The 20,276-nt window shown below is 36.8% G+C and overlaps 1 protein-coding gene across 1 annotated transcript in view; it reads left to right on the top strand.

The window, feature by feature from the left end:
- LOC140151234 (uncharacterized) overlaps nucleotides 1-19,034 on the top strand; it is a 37,595-nt gene extending 18,561 nt beyond the window's left edge. Inside the window, exons 3-14 of the mRNA XM_072173507.1 lie at nucleotides 1,429-1,566; nucleotides 3,265-3,413; nucleotides 4,125-4,257; nucleotides 5,574-5,751; nucleotides 8,625-8,722; nucleotides 9,589-9,670; nucleotides 10,133-10,297; nucleotides 11,215-11,323; nucleotides 11,665-11,802; nucleotides 12,405-12,483; nucleotides 13,226-13,342; nucleotides 14,313-19,034. Coding sequence (XP_072029608.1) covers nucleotides 3,304-3,413; nucleotides 4,125-4,257; nucleotides 5,574-5,751; nucleotides 8,625-8,722; nucleotides 9,589-9,670; nucleotides 10,133-10,297; nucleotides 11,215-11,323; nucleotides 11,665-11,802; nucleotides 12,405-12,483; nucleotides 13,226-13,342; nucleotides 14,313-14,507 — 1,404 coding nt within the window. The 5' untranslated portion in view covers nucleotides 1,429-1,566; nucleotides 3,265-3,303 and the 3' untranslated portion in view covers nucleotides 14,508-19,034. The remainder of the gene's footprint in view (nucleotides 1-1,428; nucleotides 1,567-3,264; nucleotides 3,414-4,124; nucleotides 4,258-5,573; nucleotides 5,752-8,624; nucleotides 8,723-9,588; nucleotides 9,671-10,132; nucleotides 10,298-11,214; nucleotides 11,324-11,664; nucleotides 11,803-12,404; nucleotides 12,484-13,225; nucleotides 13,343-14,312) is intronic.
- Nucleotides 19,035-20,276: the final 1,242 nt, after the last annotated feature.

The following is a 20,276-nucleotide window of genomic DNA, read 5'->3' as shown; positions in this document are numbered from 1 at the left end:
TCAATTAAGCTTTAATCTTTTTTGTTTTAGGACACAATCAAAATAAAAATGAGTGATTTTTTAGCATGTCACCGCTCGTAGCACGAGTTACCGTTTTTCGCAGCTGTCCCATACGCATAAACGTTGATATATTCATTTAGCAATACTATGAGGATCTAGCCTTGAATGTTGGGTATTAAAATACAAAAAATACAGATTCCAATCAAATGAGTTTAAAAAGCTGTTGCACAAAGTATGCCAAGGACGCCCAAAAGTGTAGCACAAGTTACAGTGGAATTGCCCATATATGCTTTTCTATGGGGTTGACCCATAATTTTCATGTCAAAAAGGGGGGCCCTGAAATTTTGGAGGTCTGTAAAGGGGAGGGGGCCGAACAATTTTAGCGATGAAATTTTTTGTGCATCAGGCCCCCCCAACAAGTGTTTGAACGGTCCCTAACACCTATGGTAAATTGGACCATTGATTCCTAGTGACAGCTGAAGGCATTTATAATTCCAACTATATAGTGTGTTATAGGATGTAGTTGTGTGGGGTGTGAAATTTATACATGGGAGTTGGACAAATTGATGCAAAAATCTTGTCTTCAGTTTTCACGATAAAATTTGTCTCGCTAGAATATGCTTGATGGGTTTAGTTCGGATAGTATTCAAAACTTTTATCTTAGTCTCACATGCCTGCTTACACTTTGCATGATACATTGTACTTGTAGGCTTACTTTTTTAGCAACCATTTAAAATACCGTACTGATGCAAGTATAGTCTCACCTTCGAGGTAAAGTCCCAGTCTCCAGGTTTAAAAAAAGGAGGGGGGGAGTTTGGAGTATCCCTGGACCTAGAGCCAGCGTTCATATAAATTTCGGACAACCAAAAATTTTTTTGAGGTTGTCCAGCGGACAACCTCAAAAAATTCTTAATTCGAACGCTGCCTAGAGCTAAAGGTTAGGATCATTCATTCATAAAATTCAAGACATAGTCCCACACCCAATTTTGATCATTTTTCACCTCAAAAAGGTGTGGGACTAGTCTCAAGTCAGTACGGCTAAATAGGGCTATAATAGGTTTAATTTGGATAGTATGCATAACTTATGCAAATAGTCCCTTATCATAACATTGAAAACATGCAGGTGATGGGAACTTTTTCTACAGACGTCTGGTGGATGAGATCTATATTTGAATATCATGTGGTACACTTTAAGGGGCTGTGCAATAATTATGAGCCCGGGGGGAGGGATAAAATTTCCAAACGGCTCGCCAAAAATCGCTTGCCCCCCTCTCGGCAGCGAGCAGGAAAATGTGCTTATTTAAGTGTTTCCGTACCATTTTCCTATGACTATGAATATGAGTCAGTCTCATTGTTTGAGCCAGTTGTGATGCATATCATCAGATACATATTGATTAAATGTGTTTATTTGTTTGTTTGTCTCTGCAGGATTTTCAGCAGGAGTATGACAAGTATTTATTAGCCAAGTCCTACTTTGACTTACGAGAGTATGATAGAGCAGCATTCTCAGCTGAAAAATGTACAAGTCTGAAAACTTATTTCCTACATATCTATGCACGATACTTGGTAAGTAGAATTGGTGGATTTAATTCAGAATTAGGAAAGAATTGAGTGTGTGTGCATGCATTTGTTTGTGTGTAGATATTATATACTTGATAGGGATTTTGTAAGATTTGTCCTATCCCTGTCATTCCTTTTGGAGTCAGTTTTATTATTCACACAAAAAATGGATTTTTATGCTAAATCTAAATGCATATTTATGCTTTCAAATATCATGATCAACTTTTATGGCTGTCATAAAGAATGGACCAAAGTAACATTGTAAAACACCCCAAGCCCCATTATGAAGATTGATTATAGCCTTCATTTATTATGTTCACATCATTAATTGGATAAATGTGTATTACATGACCGGACAGCTAAAGCTACCCTCGCATATACGTCTAGCCCTCTTCTTTTGTTCCATTATCTATTGTATTTCTTTTGTTCAAAGTCTGGTCAACTGTCGATTATATCAAGTAATGTGGACAGGTCAAGATAATCTTGGTCAGGTCAATAAATTTTGAACAAGAGAAGTACATGTTCATATTTAGAAACACTGGCCACATTATTTGACTTTTTGGACATTTCAACAAACTTAAAATGCATCAAAGTTTAATATATTTTACACGATCAGCATAAATTATTATGCAAGTTTATGCATATTAGATTTAAATGAAGATGGTAAACAATACTTGTGTGTATTGAATGACACCAAGAACACCTATATTGAATAATGCAAATTAGTTTGTATTATGTCTTAAAGCCTGTATAATTAGGGACGAGGATGTCAATCTACCTTTGTCCCCCTCTCCCAACTAACGCAGATTCCGACAAAGTAGGTAACAAAACAAGAGCCATGAGGTCTTACAAATTAAGTTCAACCAAGGATATTTTGCACCTAAAATGCAGTACATTACAGGCCACAAGACTAGATGTAGAAAAACTACAACAATCTCATGGCCTAACCCCAACCAAAAAGGTCGAGGAAGGTACCCAGGAATATGCGTTGATTTGGTTCAGGACATTTGTTCTATAAGCATATTAAAGATAAATATAAATTCTATGGTGTTAAATGAGTTACCGCCATGTCTAGGTAAAACACACCCACTTTGACCTTTGAACTATTTACATATTCATTATTAATATTACGAATATGTATAATCGAGTGGGACATGACCACAAGTGAATTGAATAGAATCTCCGGTTAAAATCAATGCTGTATTGATTTGATTAAATCACTTTCAATTGACACTAGATAAGACTCGTGAGACTCAAACGCAGGACACACGGGAAGAATATTACACTGTCTCGTGTGTTTTTATTTTGGAAAACCCTAAACTTACACGAGATAATCATATCAGCTTTTCCAGTTCGTCTTTTGGAAAATGAATAAACCATAACAACAAATTTGTTTATTTTGGCTCACCGTATATGTAAGATAAGCGGTTCAAAACAGACCATTACCATAGATAATCGATTGTCTTGTTGAGGTATGGTTAGCATGTTAGTAGCTGGAAGGCTCGACCCTTGGGTCTCGCATTCCGAGCTTACTAACATGCTCACCATACCTCAACAAGACACCGATTATCTATGGTAATGGTCTGTTTCTCACCCTTTATCTACTACAAAGTAAACCATGCAGATGACATGATGGATGCATGCCATTGAATGGTGATGAACAACAGTGAAACATGATTGAAGTCATCACTTGTATATTTTCAGTCAGGAGAGAAGAAGAAATATGATGAGATTACAGACCTGATGGGACCTATACAATACAAGACTATTATGAATGAATCACTCAAGGCATTACGTATTGAACTATGCAAGAAACATGAGAAAGCTGAATTAGATGGATACTGCTTATATTTGTAAGTATTACAACAAGCGAATAGGAATATATACTTGTTAACCAGTTGGTTCAGGCTGAAACATGCTTGCTGGGACCAGGCTGAAGCAAATTGCTCAAGACAAACTTAAAAGCCTAAAGCATGCTAGCCTGTATGGAAAGACAAGAAAGAAACAAGATTGAACAAATCAAGTGAACAATATGTTGCTCTTAACCCTTGGGTCGAGAAATGAGATAATGGAAATTCTTATTCCATGTCCTGATACAAAGGCCTGTATGAATGACATTGTTAGCAATTAATCACAAGATTATGAATAAAATTGCTGGGAGTTAACCAAACAAGATGTAAGAGCTGGCCAACTGTTTCACTTATAAATTGTGTCATGAGTAATTGAATTATTAGATCCCATATGACAGAATTTGAAACTCGCTTAAAGAAAACTGAAAATTTGTGCAACTTTTAGCCTGAAATAACTGTATGTAATGGTGGAACCAGGAAAACCATTTAATGGTAGAACCAGTGTCTCTGACTCTGTTAGCATTGCTATTCAAGGGTCAAGACATGATATAAGATTTGGAATTAGTAGTTAGTTGTGGCCCAGCCTTAATGATGCTCACATATTTAATTGGGAGAATTTATGAAATGGATGTTCATTTTCTAAATTGGGTGTGTAAATGCATGTAAACCTGCTGTCTGCCTTCACAGTGTGGATGTAACTATCTTTGATTACAGATATGGAGTTGTGTTGAAGAAATTGGAATTGACTAAAGAAGCTGAGGGTGTGTTAGTGGAAGCTATCAATAAAACACCATTACATTGGGGAGCTTGGGTAGAACTGTCAACACTAATTACAGACAAGGAAAAGGTAAAATTACAGTCAAGTGGAGACGATTGGGGGCAAAAGGCAAAATGATTATTTTATAAGGTCTAGATCACCAAATAGACAAATCCTTCATTTTGGATTAACACACTATAAGGGTAAAAAGCGTACATCTGGATTTCTCTTACATGATTCAGTGAAGTTTCCATGTGGCAGTAAGCGAAATAGGCCTAATAGTAGATAATATAACATCAAAGTTGCCTAAGGTTTGGTGAGAAAAACTTGAATGCTAGAGATCATTGTGTGTCAATTGTATGTATGTATTTGAGAATCCTTGGTTGGTGGTTAGGTGTGAGTGTGTATCCCATTTGGTGGTACAAACTATAAGTAGTGGTCAAATTTCACAAAAGCCGCAAAAGTCCTGTTTGTATGGCTTATGTATGCATTCAATTGACCATGCATAGTGTCATCGCCCCGATATCTTCATGGCAGAAATCGCCATGCTAGGTTGAATCCACATCCACGCATGGCCATTTTGTTCCGACCTGTTTAATAGTTTTGAGACGCATAATGAGCTGAAGTACTTTGGCCATATTGTCAGGAAACATGGAGGTGTAGAAAAACAGATTTTGCAAGGGGCCATGGAAGGCAAGCGAGGAAGAGGACGTCCACCAACATCTTGGACTAATGACGTGAAGCTGGTTTCTAACCAGGGAATGCAAGGTGCAACACACTTGGCATCGGATCGAGTGAGATGGCGTACTCTTGTGAAGACCACAGCAGCGCTACACAGCGCCACCTGACACAGAGAGAGAGAGAGAGAATGAGCCGACTAAGACTACTGACAATAGCCTGATAATTGACCTCTCTGTGTGTGAGTGAGCATGTATACGCCATGAGGTCAGGCTGCGTTTAGATTGCCTCCACGAGTGAGTGCAGCTAGCCTACGTTGCGCTTATAGTTCGGCACATATAAAATCAGAATTTTTGTCAGTTTTTGAGTTAAAGACGCACGGTTCTTTCTCAAGACGCAAGCTAACGACTATCATATCCGTTCAACACATATATTCAAGTGGAAGGATCTAAATATGGCTTCTTTAGAATAAAAAAATTACAGGAGATATTCATTATTTTCTACCCCGGTATCCAAAGATTTATCATCTAAATATCAAATCGTGCATAGCACATTCACATGTATCGATCCCGGGTATTCATTTTAGTATCTCTGCTGTACCAAGTAATTATTAGCCAGGCGATGTCGGTGTGCCATATTTGGCATGCTTTACCAAGTATAGATACTTCTATGGGACATGTGAGTGAGTTGATAATATAAGTCATACTAACTTTGCACTTTGCTTCCAGTTAAGTTTCTTGACATTACCAGACCATTGGATGAAAGAATTCTTCATAGCACACACCTACTTAGAGTTACAACTAAATGAGGAAGCTTTAAAGAGATATACCAATCTGAGTGAGAGTGGATTCAGTACCAGTACTTATATCATATCACAGATTGCTGTAGCTCATCATAATGTCAGAGGTAATTAACACAATCATTCATGACTGAATGAGCTTTAACTGATGTCATACTCTGAGTTGGAAATTGACTTGAAAAACCTAGAAAAATCATGATTAATCAATTGTTTGGCCTGAGAAATTAATGGATGAAAAAATCAATACCCAAAAAGTCATAGAAAATATATGATGTTATTAAAGGTGAACCTCATTGAAAATAAAGTTATATATCAATGAAAAGCTTATGATGCCAGGAAGCAGAAAAGAATATTTTTTATTTGCCTAACGCACCAGGATAGACATAATCTCCATGCAAAGATTGGATATTGGCACCCCCCCTAAATTACAAAACGAAATCGTTCAAATTGGGCGCTTTCGATGATGACGTCAGCACGGGACACACAGTTACTTCCGGGTTTGATTGTAAACACAATGTCCGTGTATTACTGTGGCATGCATCGGGCCAATGCACTAATTCAGTCATTGTCAACTTACTTTACATGAAAAATATCTTCAATAAAATAAGAATAACATGAAGGAAATATCATGATCAAATCAAGAATGAAGTTCCTGAATAAAGTGTGTGGATTTAAAAATGGGAAAAGTGCTGGCCGGGGTGATTTGGGATAGGCCAATCCATCCACGATATGCATAGGGAATATTACAGTAAAGTACTGAAGAGCGAAGATTAGCGAAGAACCGGACTGAAAACAGATTGCAAAAATAACTGCTAGTGCTACCAGTTCAGATCGTCACACCAAGTTGAGATGAACTTATCACAAAGAGAAAAGGAAGGCATAGAATAAGGTACATGTACAGGATTTTTAATTATTTCTTAGCTTTACAACCGGTCATAGCCGGTCATGTATGATAAGCGAACTCGATATAGATACATACGGATGAGCTCAGCTCAGCGGACTGACTGAGTCTCACTACGCCGAGTGTTCAGTATCCGCGACTGTACTGTACTTGCAGACAAAATGACCGATTTGATATTCACATTCTGATATTTCCAACTTATTGCTACTTCATCAGCAAAATTTATTCCTGTAAATGTTCCAAATATAAGGGAACGAGTGACCAAATCTCCTGACAGCGCAAGTGCTACGAGGACCAAGCCCCGAAGCGAGTCGCTGTGTTTGTGCATATCCGTCCCTGCCATTTCTTCAGCATCCAGCAGCAATTTACGCGCATCGTGTTCGGTAATCCATAAAACATGAATGTTTCACTTTTTCAGTACCGTACACTGATTGTAATATCATTAAAGAATCGTGACACAAGTGACAATATTTTAATTTTATTCAGATTTCAGAATGCCATCAAATAACGGTCTACTAAGTCTAAATTGTATTTATTTTATAATAAAGTATCTGCCGAGTATCTGTTTCTTTCAATCGCGATTGTGTGGAAAGAATGTATTACCGCAATGCGCTAAATATGAAAACCTTTATATGGGCTGGATTTGATGAAATCGGCGGTTTCTTATTATTTTTTTGATTACTTCAAGACGATATTTTTTTAAATCAGATATTTTAAAATGAATCAAGAATAGGGAATGTCACAAACAATTATTAAATTTGTTATTCGATCATGTTTATTCAGTCCATGACATGAACGGTCCAGCAAGCATTTGCGCATGGGATTGATCCCAGCGCGAAATTCAAACTCAATTACAATTACCCAGTTATACCCAGAGTTATGACTGATTTTGTCAAAAATTACGGAAAATTTATGTGTTGACCATAATTCTATTATTTCTAATATAGAAGGAACCAGCAACTTGAAGATTCCTCTAATTTCAAGCTTTATTGTCAAAATCAGACTTGCCGGGCAGCTTGCAAAGTACAGGAAGCAAGTCTTGTTTACATGTTTCCGAGTAGGATCACGTGACTGCGAACCCTGAACTTACGTCACGAGCATTCTCAAGGTCATAGACGATTGATTTGGGTGCTTTTTGGGCGCCTTAAAAAAGACTAAAAATTCAATCATTTTTTTAATTTTTCAGCTTTATTGGCCATCAAAAAAATCGGAAAAAATAATTGTTAGTATCCTGACATCATAAGCTTTCCATTGATATATAACTTTATTTTCAATGAGGTTCACCTTTAATGGAATTGAAAGAACATTTTGCACTACAACATGGAATAAATACATTAAACCATAGAATACAGTCTGTCCACTTTGAAATATGAAGTAAAGTATGCAGTAAATTATGCAGTTTCTGCGCACCATAATGTCAAAAGGACTTAACACACTGCTAGGCGCACAAAAAATGCATGAGCATCTTAAAATGCAAGGCACGATACGCTTACACAAAATGTGCGTACCTTACTTCATACTTCAAAGTGGACAAACTGTAGTCATGATGTTTTCTATCCTGGATGTACAGGACATTTAATTTGGTGGAACAGATGATGGTATTGGCAAATAGGTTTTGATACTGCTGCAATTGTCCCATATGTATATCATGATTTGTTGATCTGTACTCATGTTGTTGAAGCTGTTAAATGTTTAGCTTATATTGTAACACAAGTATTGGCTCTGAAGTATTGCACAGATTTAGTGTAACATGAACGCACTTTTTGTCATCAATGCTACATATCCTAGCACAAATCTGTGCAAGCATGTGTAATTTGTAGTTTAACTATCTAAAGCAGAGTTCTCAGAATGTAAAATATGGTGGAAAACATACATGTTTTAAGAATGACCTCAAAATGACCACTGGCCACTTGGTGTTACAATTTCTTAAGCATTCTTAAATACTTGATGATCATAGTACCCTTTTTCAGTGGCCTCAGAAATGAGTGCCTTATGAATATCAACTTTGCAGCCTGACCAGAATAGTTCCCAGATTGTAAAAATAGTATATTGTGTATTTTGTATCTCATCATTCTGTAGATGTAGACAGAGCAGTTGAGTTGTTTGGTCAGCTTCAGAAAGTGGATCCCTACCGACTAGAAAACATGGATGTCTACTCCAACCTACTCTATGTCAAGGTATATTAACATGGTGGCTGTTTTAGACTGTCATCACTAGGCTTGTCACCTCCAAGTGTAGTCTAAAAGCTTACTACTGCTTATACTAGGTTAAGAAGCTTTGATAAGAAAAATAATAATACTTTATTAACCAATCAGAAGACATTAAATGCACTTTATCAGGGAATGTCTAAATATTCGTGAAGGGCGAGTGACAAAAATCCACGCAAAGTCACGATTCAAAGTGTTATATCATGTCTATGATCTGAATTGACATAGATCAGTCCATCCTGGCATAGCCCCCATTTTGTTTCTACATGATATTATTCATGTGTTGTAACATATTTACAATTTTAAATTACAAGTAGATTATGCGATATATTCTGTAGTAAATCAATGGAATATGACAGTGATAAGTTGATATGCTTGGTGGAATCTGACCATAGTATCTCATTGATGGGATCAACAGATCTTGGAAGAAATAATAACAAAACATTTCATTCGTGTTCAATATAGTTATTGCATGGTACAACTATAAATCATTCATGTTCATGTACCTCAAGAATTAACATTAACATAAGTCTAAATCGAAATGTACTAGAAACGTTAGAATGAACAAAATGGCCATGGTCATGGTGGTAGTGGTATGTCATCTCTACCTAACACTGTGACCTGGGTCACGACATTGCCCTTATGAACTCTCACCCTCCTGTCATTATTTGGGGATCCGACCTGTCGAAAATAATAGGCCTACACTGTAGATATCATCTCATCAGGAGAAATAGTTTCATCATACCTCATGTGCAGTCAATATTTTGTATACCATAAAATGGAAGCTGACATGTTGAACAAGTACCTTAAAAAGGAATATTTGTGTTTGTTTGTAGGAGATGAAAGCTGAGTTAAGTCATTTAGCACACCATGCATGTGATGTGGATAAGTACAGGGTAGAGACATGCTGTGTTATAGGTGAGTTGCTGTGAGCAGGCAAATACACTCAGATTTAGAGTGGGTGGTTATTGAGCTTTTGCCATAGACAAGGCCTAACAATAAAAAAGTAAAGAACAAATCAGTGTGCAGATTAGTACAGAAATGAATCAAGAAAATCAAGAATGTTTTAATGGTAAGAATGTTAAGAAGCTTTGATGAAGGTCACATTGACATTACCTGATAAAAGTTGTAAATTTAATTAGGAAAGCCATACATATTTTACTCGAATTTGGCAAATAAAATTGAGTGGAGAAGGACAAAATTGGCTGTCTGAATTAGCACCACATATATGGTTGGGGCCATAGCCTTCAGGTTCTACAAGCACATTTCAGCAGCTTTTGTGCTGTATGTGTTGGCACTTCACTGCTGTTGTATTTATCATGGAATTGGTATAAATTAGAAACTGATCAACCTGACTTGATGTCTATATCTCTTTTCCAGGGAATTACTATTCTCTGCGTGCCCAGCATGAGAAAGCTGTACTCTACTTCCAGCGAGCTTTGAAACTCAATCCCCATTACCTCTCTGCATGGACTCTGATGGGTCATGAGTACATGGAAATGAAAAACACACCAGCAGCTATTGAAGCATATAGGCAAGCTATAGGTAGGTAGGGAAAATCCATGTCTGTTCAAACATTTTGATAACATATAAATTATGTTGTCAAAGGAGGAGAGCGCTATAATAGTAGTAGGTGTAACATTCCATGCATGTTCTCTTTTATTGTTTTATTTCATGTTTTGCTTGTATGTATTTTCTAGTAATGTTTTGATATGATTTTAAAGGCTATCCTTCAATTTATTGACTTATTCAATATTGCATGTGACTGGCTTTGTGCCATATGTTATTAAGAAAATGAATAAATAGCCTTATATATATGTAACACTATAGTATGTTTGCTTTATTGGATTGTTACACATGGTGACCAAAACAGTATACCTCTGGAATTTATTTGCAAAGACTAGAAGTAGAAGGATAAAATCTTCTTTAAGCTTGAATTTAACAAGGTTTGGGCATGTAGCAATTAGTCCATGGTACCACTACAATGTATAAGATCAGAATGCAAATTTTTACAGGCTTATGACAAAAAAACTATTTGCCCTCTATGAGTGACATGCACGCATGATAAATCCCTCACTAGTTACATCTGCCACTGAGTTATGATATTATGACCATTGCAGAAATGGAATCATATGCTTCATATAAATACTAATAGGAAATTTGATTCCTATGTCTATTTTTGTGCTTTTAGCAAGCATTTAATTTACAAATCTAAAAGTTAACAAAACAAAGACAACAGTTGTCTTCCTGAGCTCATTTACTCCGATTTCATTATGTAAGCTTACATGAATCATGATTTTCAAAAAAATTATTATCATGGTCAGAAAAGCCCAATCATGAATTCATAAACCTGCATATGTTTTAGTGTTGTGTGACAGTGCTAAACATTAACATTGATTAATATTTGATCAGTACTGCTATTCTCAATTCACTACATTTCTTTCTTTTTCTCCCTTCCCAAGAGGTGAACAAGCGTGATTTCCGTGCCTGGTATGGTCTGGGACAGACATATGAACTCCTTCGCATGCCATTTTACTGCTTATACTACTACAGACAAGCACAACAACTCAGGTATGTACAAGGTTACTTAATCTCTGTCAACAAAGTGTGAGGTAGTTTTGCTCCATTTATATTGATGTGATCATGTAGCAAGTATCTCCTTACAGTCTAACAAACAAGTTTTCTTGATCACTCATTAAAGTTGTCATATGCTTTTTAAGACAGAGAAAAATCTGCAGCTGCTAGAGAAGTCTAAATTTTTAGTATAATATGTCAATTAGGTACTGAATTGCATAATTTATGGTTTGGTAAGTACTACCCATGAAGTACAACAATCATGTTTAAAAAATTAACATTTATAACTAATCTAAACCAGTTGCTTATGTTATTGAATATTTGACCTTGTTTTGCAGACCAAATGATTCAAGAATGTTGGTAGCATTAGGTGAAAGCTACGAGAAGCTTGAGAAGATTCAGGAAGCTAAGAAATGTTACTGGCGTGCATATTCAGTAGGTGACATAGAGGGTACAGCGCTTGCCAAATTAGCCAAGTAAGTTCCATATTTTCTCTCTTTCAATAGTACTAAAACACCAGAAGTACATAAAGTAACAATCCAGGAATCCAATTTGAAATGGGTTAGCATTGTATTGATATGCACTGACACTACTTGAAGAGCTTTACAAGGCGCTTGACTACCTCAAACTTTTTTAAGGAGAGGGACAACAGCTGCTTCCAATACAATACAGTAATTGCAATTGCCATCTTATCTTAGTTAGGTTGAAATTCAGTACAGGTTTCTTCCTTGTCTCGTAACTTCATCAAGTGAAATGTTACAATGCAGATTCCTGGATGGATAATGGAATTATTTCAGTATTGCATCATTTATCGTTTCATTATGAAAAGGCTTCCATAAATAATGCCTCCCAGTAAGTAAGCTGGGCATTGTGCTGTAATAATGTGTTGGCATCCCTATACACTTTAGCTTATACATTGAGCCGCTTGAAATATCCTTGGAAAACTTGACCAGTAGTTATTCTGACATATTAAACAAAATAAAAGGACCTTAGCATGTCTTCAATGGTTATTCTTACAGGCAGATTAATGATGGTATCCATTTAATTGACTTTCAATACAATTTTTTTTACTCAACAGGCTCCATGAAAGTTTGAGTGAAGAAGAGAAAGCTGCTTCATTTTATACTAAATACGTTGAGCAAGCAGAAGCTATGGGGGTAAGTTGTAGCCCATCTCAATTTGCCAAAAGAAACCACCAGTTGTAGTATTATAATAAACCTGGACCTGGCTACAGAGACCAAATCTAGTTGTTGATGCTACAAGTTGAAAGACAAACACCTAGTGCAATAAGGACTGGCTTGTAACTCACCTGTCATGTGTGAAATGATGTGAGCAACATCATCAGCTGTCTTGTAGTCATTGAACTATTGTAAAAACTCAAAAACATATGTGCTTCCTATCCAGCACTTTTGAAAACATGAAATTGTACCAAAGTTTGGCGCTTTACCAAATGAGCTAATGGGGTTGAGACACAAATGGGCAGGTTTACTTGATCGTATATAACTATGTGTATCAATGATTTGCTCAAAACCCTATACACTTTTGTGGATGGGGCACTTCATGTTTGCATGTTTTAAAAGCGCTTGATAGTAAGCACAAATGCTATTGCTAACTATCAAGATCTTATGGTATATGATGCAATCTAGCACATGAATGGAATGTCATTACAAGTCAATTTTGATATACCACTAAAACCAGTTACTTTTATTATTGGTTAAGGGACTAAAAGTGTTTAATTTGGATTTATGGTTATGCTTGTACAAAATTTATTATACACAATATGTAAATTAATTGTATACAAAATTGAGAATGGTTGGTATCAATTCCTTCATCACCTCACATATATTTATATTATTTGTAATTGATTCAAAATGGAACAATTGTAATTTGCTCCACCAGACTGGTGATACGGAAGAGCTGTGCATGGCGTATAAATTCCTGGCTCAGTACCATATGAAGAATGGCAACCTGGAGATGGCTAGCGACTATGCTAGAAAATGCTGTGAATTTGATGAGGTACAGTGGATCATTTACAATTATTAACTAGTAGTAACAATTATATGACTATGTTAAGAACCTGGGGTGCTGATTAGGTTGAATACACTATAATATTTTTCAGATTAACTTTTACAAATTAAGTGTACTGCTAACCGTCCAGAGCTCATTATTTCCCACAATACCCTGTGTACACTCTTGCCGTTGTGTCTGTATACACGATGGTTAAGGTATAAAAGGAATCTTGCAACAGATTATACCCATTCTCTTGAGAATTCCTGCTTGACAGGTGTTAATGATCTGCAGAAAAAGTGTGGATTGACCTACATAGGCAACTGCGGTCAATAGCTATAATGCTTCTTATGCCATTGTGGATCCAGAGTTTTTCGGAACTAGAGATAGATGCCGTTGGTGGCGTCTGGCCAGATGAAGGGGGCTATACCCGGCTACCTGTACATGTATAGACCTGTGACGTCACGGGTCTATTAGATCTGTCGATTAAATGCCCTTTTTTGGCCCAGATCAATGCTGTTTCGTATATTTATCATCGTTTCCAACCCTTTTGAAACCATTCTAAGGCATTCCATGCGCTACAATGTCAAAATTGTGGCTACATCATAGATATCTCGGGCATCTCAGAGCATTACCTGGTTTTTCCATATGAAAGTAATTAAGGTGTTCCATCAAAGCTTTCGTCGTGTGCTGCCACCTAGCGGTGGTTCCGGGAACGTTGCGTCTAGGAACACCATCCAGGAACTACGGACATCTGCAGTTCCTGTATGCCTGTAGTTACAGAGATTTCTTATGTGTCCTTGTTTGCTGGTGTTTGTAAACGCACACACTCAAGGAAAGCAAATTTCACCGCCATCATGGCAATCGCGGTACAACTAAGACAAACTCTGAATCATAAATCATAAATGTTCAGCTGAAAAATTTATTCTGCTAAAAACACTTAATTTCATTTCTCTTCTTTTTTCCCACATCTATGCAGACCAAAGAGGAAGGCAAGGCTATCCAAGCTCAGATATCTCAACTGCGTGCAAATGAAGAAGCAGCATTACCAAAAGAACAAATTGCACAAGACATGGGTTCTGTCACCAGGGCACCATTATCAAGTACTGCTCAAGACTGGTCTACAACACCTAAACCTCACTTATCTCCTATGAATCTGGACTTTACACCATAACATGACATAGGACTAAACAACTAAGGGACAAGACATGGGTTCTGTTGGCAGGGCACCATTATCAAGTACTGCTCAAGACTGGTCTACAACACCTAAACCTCACTTATCTCCTATGAATCTGGACTTTACACCATAACATGACATAGGACTAAACAACTAAGGGACAAGACATGGGTTCTGTCACCAGGGCACCATTATCAAGTACTGCTTAAGACTGGTCTACAACACCTAAACCTCACTTATCTCCTATGAATCTGGACTTTACACCATAACATGATAGTAGGACTAAACAACTAAGGGACAAGACATGGGTTCTGTCACCAGGGCACCATTATCAAGTACTGCTCAAGACTGGTCTACAACACCTAAACCTCACTTATCTCCTATGAATCTGGACTTTACACCATAACATGACATAGGACTAAACAACTAAGGGACAAGACATGGGTTCTGTCACCAGGGCACCATTATCAAGTACTGCTTAAGACTGGTCTACAACACCTAAACCTCACTTATCTCCTATGAATCTGGACGTTACACCATAACATGACATAGGACTAAACAACTAAGGGACAAGACATGGGTTCTGTCACCAGGGCACCATTATCAAGTACTGCTCAAGACTGGTCTACAACACCTAAACCTCACTTATCTCCTATGAATCTGGACTTTACACCATAACATGATAGCAGGACTAAAGAACTAAGGGACAAGACATGGGTTCTGTCACCAGGACACCGTTGATATGCATGTGCATAATACATATGATAGGTACACTATTTTTATGCCTCCACCAGAGGTATTATGTTTCCTGGTTGTCCGTCATTCTGTCCGTCCGAGCTTGCGAGTGCAATTTCTCGGAACTGCAGGGCTTCAACTGGCCCTATATTTCCTATATTTTTGAACTTTTCCTATATTTTCCTATAAAGTTGTAAAATGCCCTATAATTCCTTTTTGTTTTTGTTTTTGTGTTTTATGTGCATATTTGTTTTTAATGTGCACAGTGCACTGCAGAAATTTGATCAAATCATTATTTCTGCTTTATAATTGTGTCTCAATGAAGACAACTGAGGGATTCTATGACTATGTGCTCTTTTGTATTTGGGCTTCAAAATAGCAGCACTGATCGAATTGGTTTAAATTAAAATTTATTATTTTATGGAATATTTAATTGATATGAAGTTTTGAAACACCACATAATTTGGTATATATGTGCATAATTTACTGACATTTAGTTTTCAAAATCACTATGATTTTATCTGACATTCCCATCAAATTCTTATTCAGTTGGTGTGTCTTATCAAGAATACACACAATTTGATTGGTATCAGCTATACATTATGACACAATAGTGGAGAGTCACAGCGCACACACTGCCACGCAATGGGCGCACACTTGTAGATCTTCAATGCAAGTGCGCAAACTAAGAACATGTTTCAGCAGCTTAGAAGTGGGCAGATTTGGTGAGATAGTTTATGTCCACATTGTCCAGTTGTGCAGCGTTGGAAATAGCTGGTATCGCGTAGCATAATGCTGCACAATTTTATCAATTTGCTTCACCATTTTAGAGTAGCATTTTTATGCCATAGACTTACACACTGAAGTATGTGAATATACCAAGAGAAAAGTAATGAAAGCAAAATTTTGCTACGCATAAAAAATGCTTAATTCCAACACGGCAGCTGTGTTGGTCCGCATCTGGTGTCAGGAAGCATATTCCACTCTGGGGTGGTCCAAGGATATAGTGACTGCAAATAGCCATTTTTGTTGGCTCAGATGCGGGTAGATAAGATGACCTGAGGACTGCCTAGTATGTAGTTTTCTGAGTTTTGGTTTGGATGAGATGTGATATGTTACTGGGTATGACTCCGTATGAGGTCATGAGTCTCCTTGTAGATGGGACATAGGCGAGCTTTGGTGCGTCTTGATTCCAGTTACTCCTAGTCGAGGCATCTCAATATGTCAGTAACAATTGTCTTGAATAGTCATTATGGACAAACCGGGCTGCACAACTCTGATGAATTTTAATTGTCAAGGGTGTCAATATTGTTTCTCTGGTGCGGATTCCATATTGTCCGACAATATTCCAACAGTGGGCAGACAAGTGCATTTTACGCTACGTCCTTTGTTGACTGTCACAAGATGATATGTTTCTTTGAAGAAGTCCCAAAATTCTATTTGGTTTTATGGCAATCTGATTTATGTGTCTGTTCCAGGTAATGCTTGATGAGAGCTCTGCTCCCAGGTAACAACTTCGTCAAGCAGACTGTCTCCCATCTTATATGGTTGATCTGGTTTGCAATTGGCTTGTTTTTATAGTGACTCTCATTAAAAAGCATTTGGAGTTGGTTTCCCAGTTGCAGATGGTTTATGTCATTTTGAAGAATCCTGGAATCTTCAGCAGATTTGATTTCTTGATAATGCAGTCATCGGCGAATAATCTCTCTCTTGAAGACAGGTTGTCAGGCAGATCATTGATGTAGATTAAAACAGCAAAGGCCACAATTAGTGTAATTTAAGTGATAAAACCAAAAGGTCCACTGCACTTCCATTATACATTAAGGTATAGACTGTGCAGTAGGATATTACAACAAATTCATGTATCAATTTAACTGAAGTCATGTTTCTTCTACATTTTGTCCTATTGTCTGTTTTACATGTGGTACACTTTGTGTAAAATATGTCGATAAAAAATCCTCTTTTCTACATATATATCCATCATCTGCCCTATATTTTAACTATATTTTCCCAAAAATATTCCTATATTCCCCCTATATTTTTCCCAAATTTGTCCTATATCATCCCTATATTTTTGCAAGAGATGAGTTGAAGCCCCTCTCTCATTGTTAATTGTTGGTTATGCATACCTGTACAAAATACAATGCCTGGTAACCCACCACTTGAACAGGAGTTAGCAAAAGCAAACAAAGACCAGAGCTATTAAAAGTTCTATAGCCATATAAGGTAGAAGCTTATTATCCACTTCAACAATAGGATTATTGATTAGTTTTTGACTATCAAAATAAGACAGATGTCGGGCCAGCTTAAGTTACCGATAAATACGACCTTCGTACACATTTTACACCGTAACTCAGAATACAATTTAGGGAATTTACGGCTCCTTTGTGCTGCCGGGTCACATTTGGGGGTCATCCGGGGTCAAATTGCCATATATTGTTGCAGGTTCATGAAATTTTGTGGGGACGACCACTGAAACAAGGCAAAAATGTCAAGGTCATTTTGGGGTCATTCAGGGTCATCTGGGGTCAAATTGCCCAAGGCTGCTGCAGGTTCATGAAATTTGGTGGGAACGTCCACCTTAGTGAGACAAATAATGTGAAGGTCATTTTAGGGTCAAGTGAATTTGCACTGGTTAAAATGATGGGCGTCAAGGTGGAGGCATTGCGGCCGACACTATGCGTCGAGAACCGCGAAATTCTAGTTCAGTCTGTAGGCAACATGCAAACTTGACAGCCCTGTACATTTTTATATGTAATAAGGTCATAAGGAATCCAAAAAAGTATAGTTTGCCCTATCTGCGAGCTTTGCGTATGGAGCTATGGTCTGAAATGTGACAAAAGGTCAACGCACTTTTGGCTAGGTGCATTTTTACTAAAGCGGTTAAGATTGCCCAATTTTCATGATTTTGACATTCTGACATGACAAATTCAACTGAAAAACCCAAATGGTCCACCTTGACCTTGAAATTTCAAAATGGCCACCAAAAATGCATAAAATCAGGTAACCTGGTTTGGGGTCAGTGTTATATTTTTCATTTGGATCTGAGTAATCAGTCAACTACGTACCTCCTTTGTTCAAATACTTGACCACCAAATTTGACTGCAAAAAGTGTGATAAAAAGACCACACATATATACCAGGACAGGTGCAATGTTATTTGCCTTTCAGTAGCCATTTTCAGACCAGTATATCAAATAAGTGAAATGAAAACAGAATTGCAATGTTGCAGCCACAGAAATGTTCCAGCTGCACAATAGCAGCGTATTTAATAATCAAGTCTCTGGTAGTACACAAATATCCCTTTAAATAAAAAGTATGTATTAACAACATGTTGGTGAGAAATAATTGAAGGATGACTCCGGTAATCACAACATTATGCCTCATAATATTACCAAGCATGAATCATGTGGATTTATTTAAAACAAACTCATATTGACCATAAAAATGAATAAAAACAGCCAGCTCTCAACACACGATATTCAAAATTCCCGTGCCGGAATTTTCTAGTGCAATGACGTCATGGTTATTTGTGCTCAATTGTTGTCAGCCTTCATTGTATAACTGGGACGTCATTGCACTCGACAATTTTGAATATTGCGTGTTGAGAGATGATTGTTTTAATTCATTTTTTATTTACAGCAGATTCCTTCTAGATTTTGTACCCAAGCGCCGCAAACAGTTTACTCCATTTTGACTCAACCTGTACAATGCATTAGAAATGTTTGTACATTGATTGCAACAATAAAGTTTTACGATGTGGAGTTTTTGGTCTTTTAGACATGTTAAAGGTGTGTGTTCCTTTTGGGTATGCCCGGTGGAGCCAATTATGAGTACATGTACAACCTTTATGGAGGTAATTTTTTTTCTCAAAAAGTGTGATTTCCTTAAGGAATGGGATATTAACGTTTAGCGATGTTTTCACATATTTTTTGTGGGAGCTAAGAGTACACCAGGCCTATCGAATTGCATTCTGAATATCCTTCTGATATCAAATAATTTTTTGAAATTTGCGATATAATATTATTTTATGACAAATTTTTAAAATTGAATATTTTTAAAATTGTTGATACTAGTGGGATACCCGCGCGGGTCCCCGCTAGATGAGTAAGTGGGAGCGATCACTAAAACAGGAGGAATTACTGAAAAGGTAGAATCATTGAAAAGGTAAATTTTATTTTTCTAAACCTGTCCCTTCTGGCAGTTCATTTAGCTTCTTTCTTTCTTTTCAGTTTCTTCTACATGGGCCTAGTTTGTTCCCATTTAAAAAAAATTGCTATTTAGTTTGTGATTTTCCGTTTCCATGTTATTTATTTATTTAGGCCTAACCGCATTCCCATTATTTTCTAAATCTGTCCTTTCTTGCGTTTCCCTTTTAGCTTCTTTTTTATATGCTGCTTAGCTTGTGATTTCCTGTTTCTATGTTAATTCTGTTCTCATTATTTTAGCTTCTCTTTTCTTATATTTCCTGATTAATTTTAATCTAATTTTAGCTTTTTTTCTTCCGTTTCCTGATTAGTTTCTTTCTTTCCTTCTTTATTTTGCTCCCGTTTCATTTAGTTACTGTAACCATAATCCGTATCTTTTTTGTCTTCTTTTTCTTTTCTTTTTTATTCATTTTATTCTTTCTTTCTTTTCAGTTTCTTCTACACAGATCTATTTTGTTTCAATAAATATATGCTGTTATTCTCCGTCTCCATGTTATTTATTTATTGATGTTATTTATTATTATTTGATATTTTATAAATCTACCCTTTCTTACGTTTGTCCTGTTAGCTTTGGCTTTTTTTCTACATAGTTATTTTGTTCCCATTTTTCATATTTCCTGCTTAGCGTGTGATTTCCGTTTGCATTTAATTATGTTCTCATTATTTTAGCTTCCTTTTTTTTGAATTATTTATTTACTCTAATCCACAACCCTGTACCCATAACCCATCCATAGTAGGCCTACCTTTTCAGTTTTGTCCTACTTTCTTTTCTTTTATATTTCTCGGGCACGGAAAGTTGGCCTATGCATATGCGCCCTGTGCGT

Source organism: Amphiura filiformis, chromosome 1 (genome assembly GCF_039555335.1).
Source record: "Amphiura filiformis chromosome 1, Afil_fr2py, whole genome shotgun sequence".
NCBI lineage: Eukaryota > Metazoa > Echinodermata > Ophiuroidea > Amphilepidida > Amphiuridae > Amphiura > Amphiura filiformis.
The sequence above is the reverse complement of the archived record's forward strand: the minus strand, read 5'-3'. Positions and strand labels throughout refer to the sequence as shown.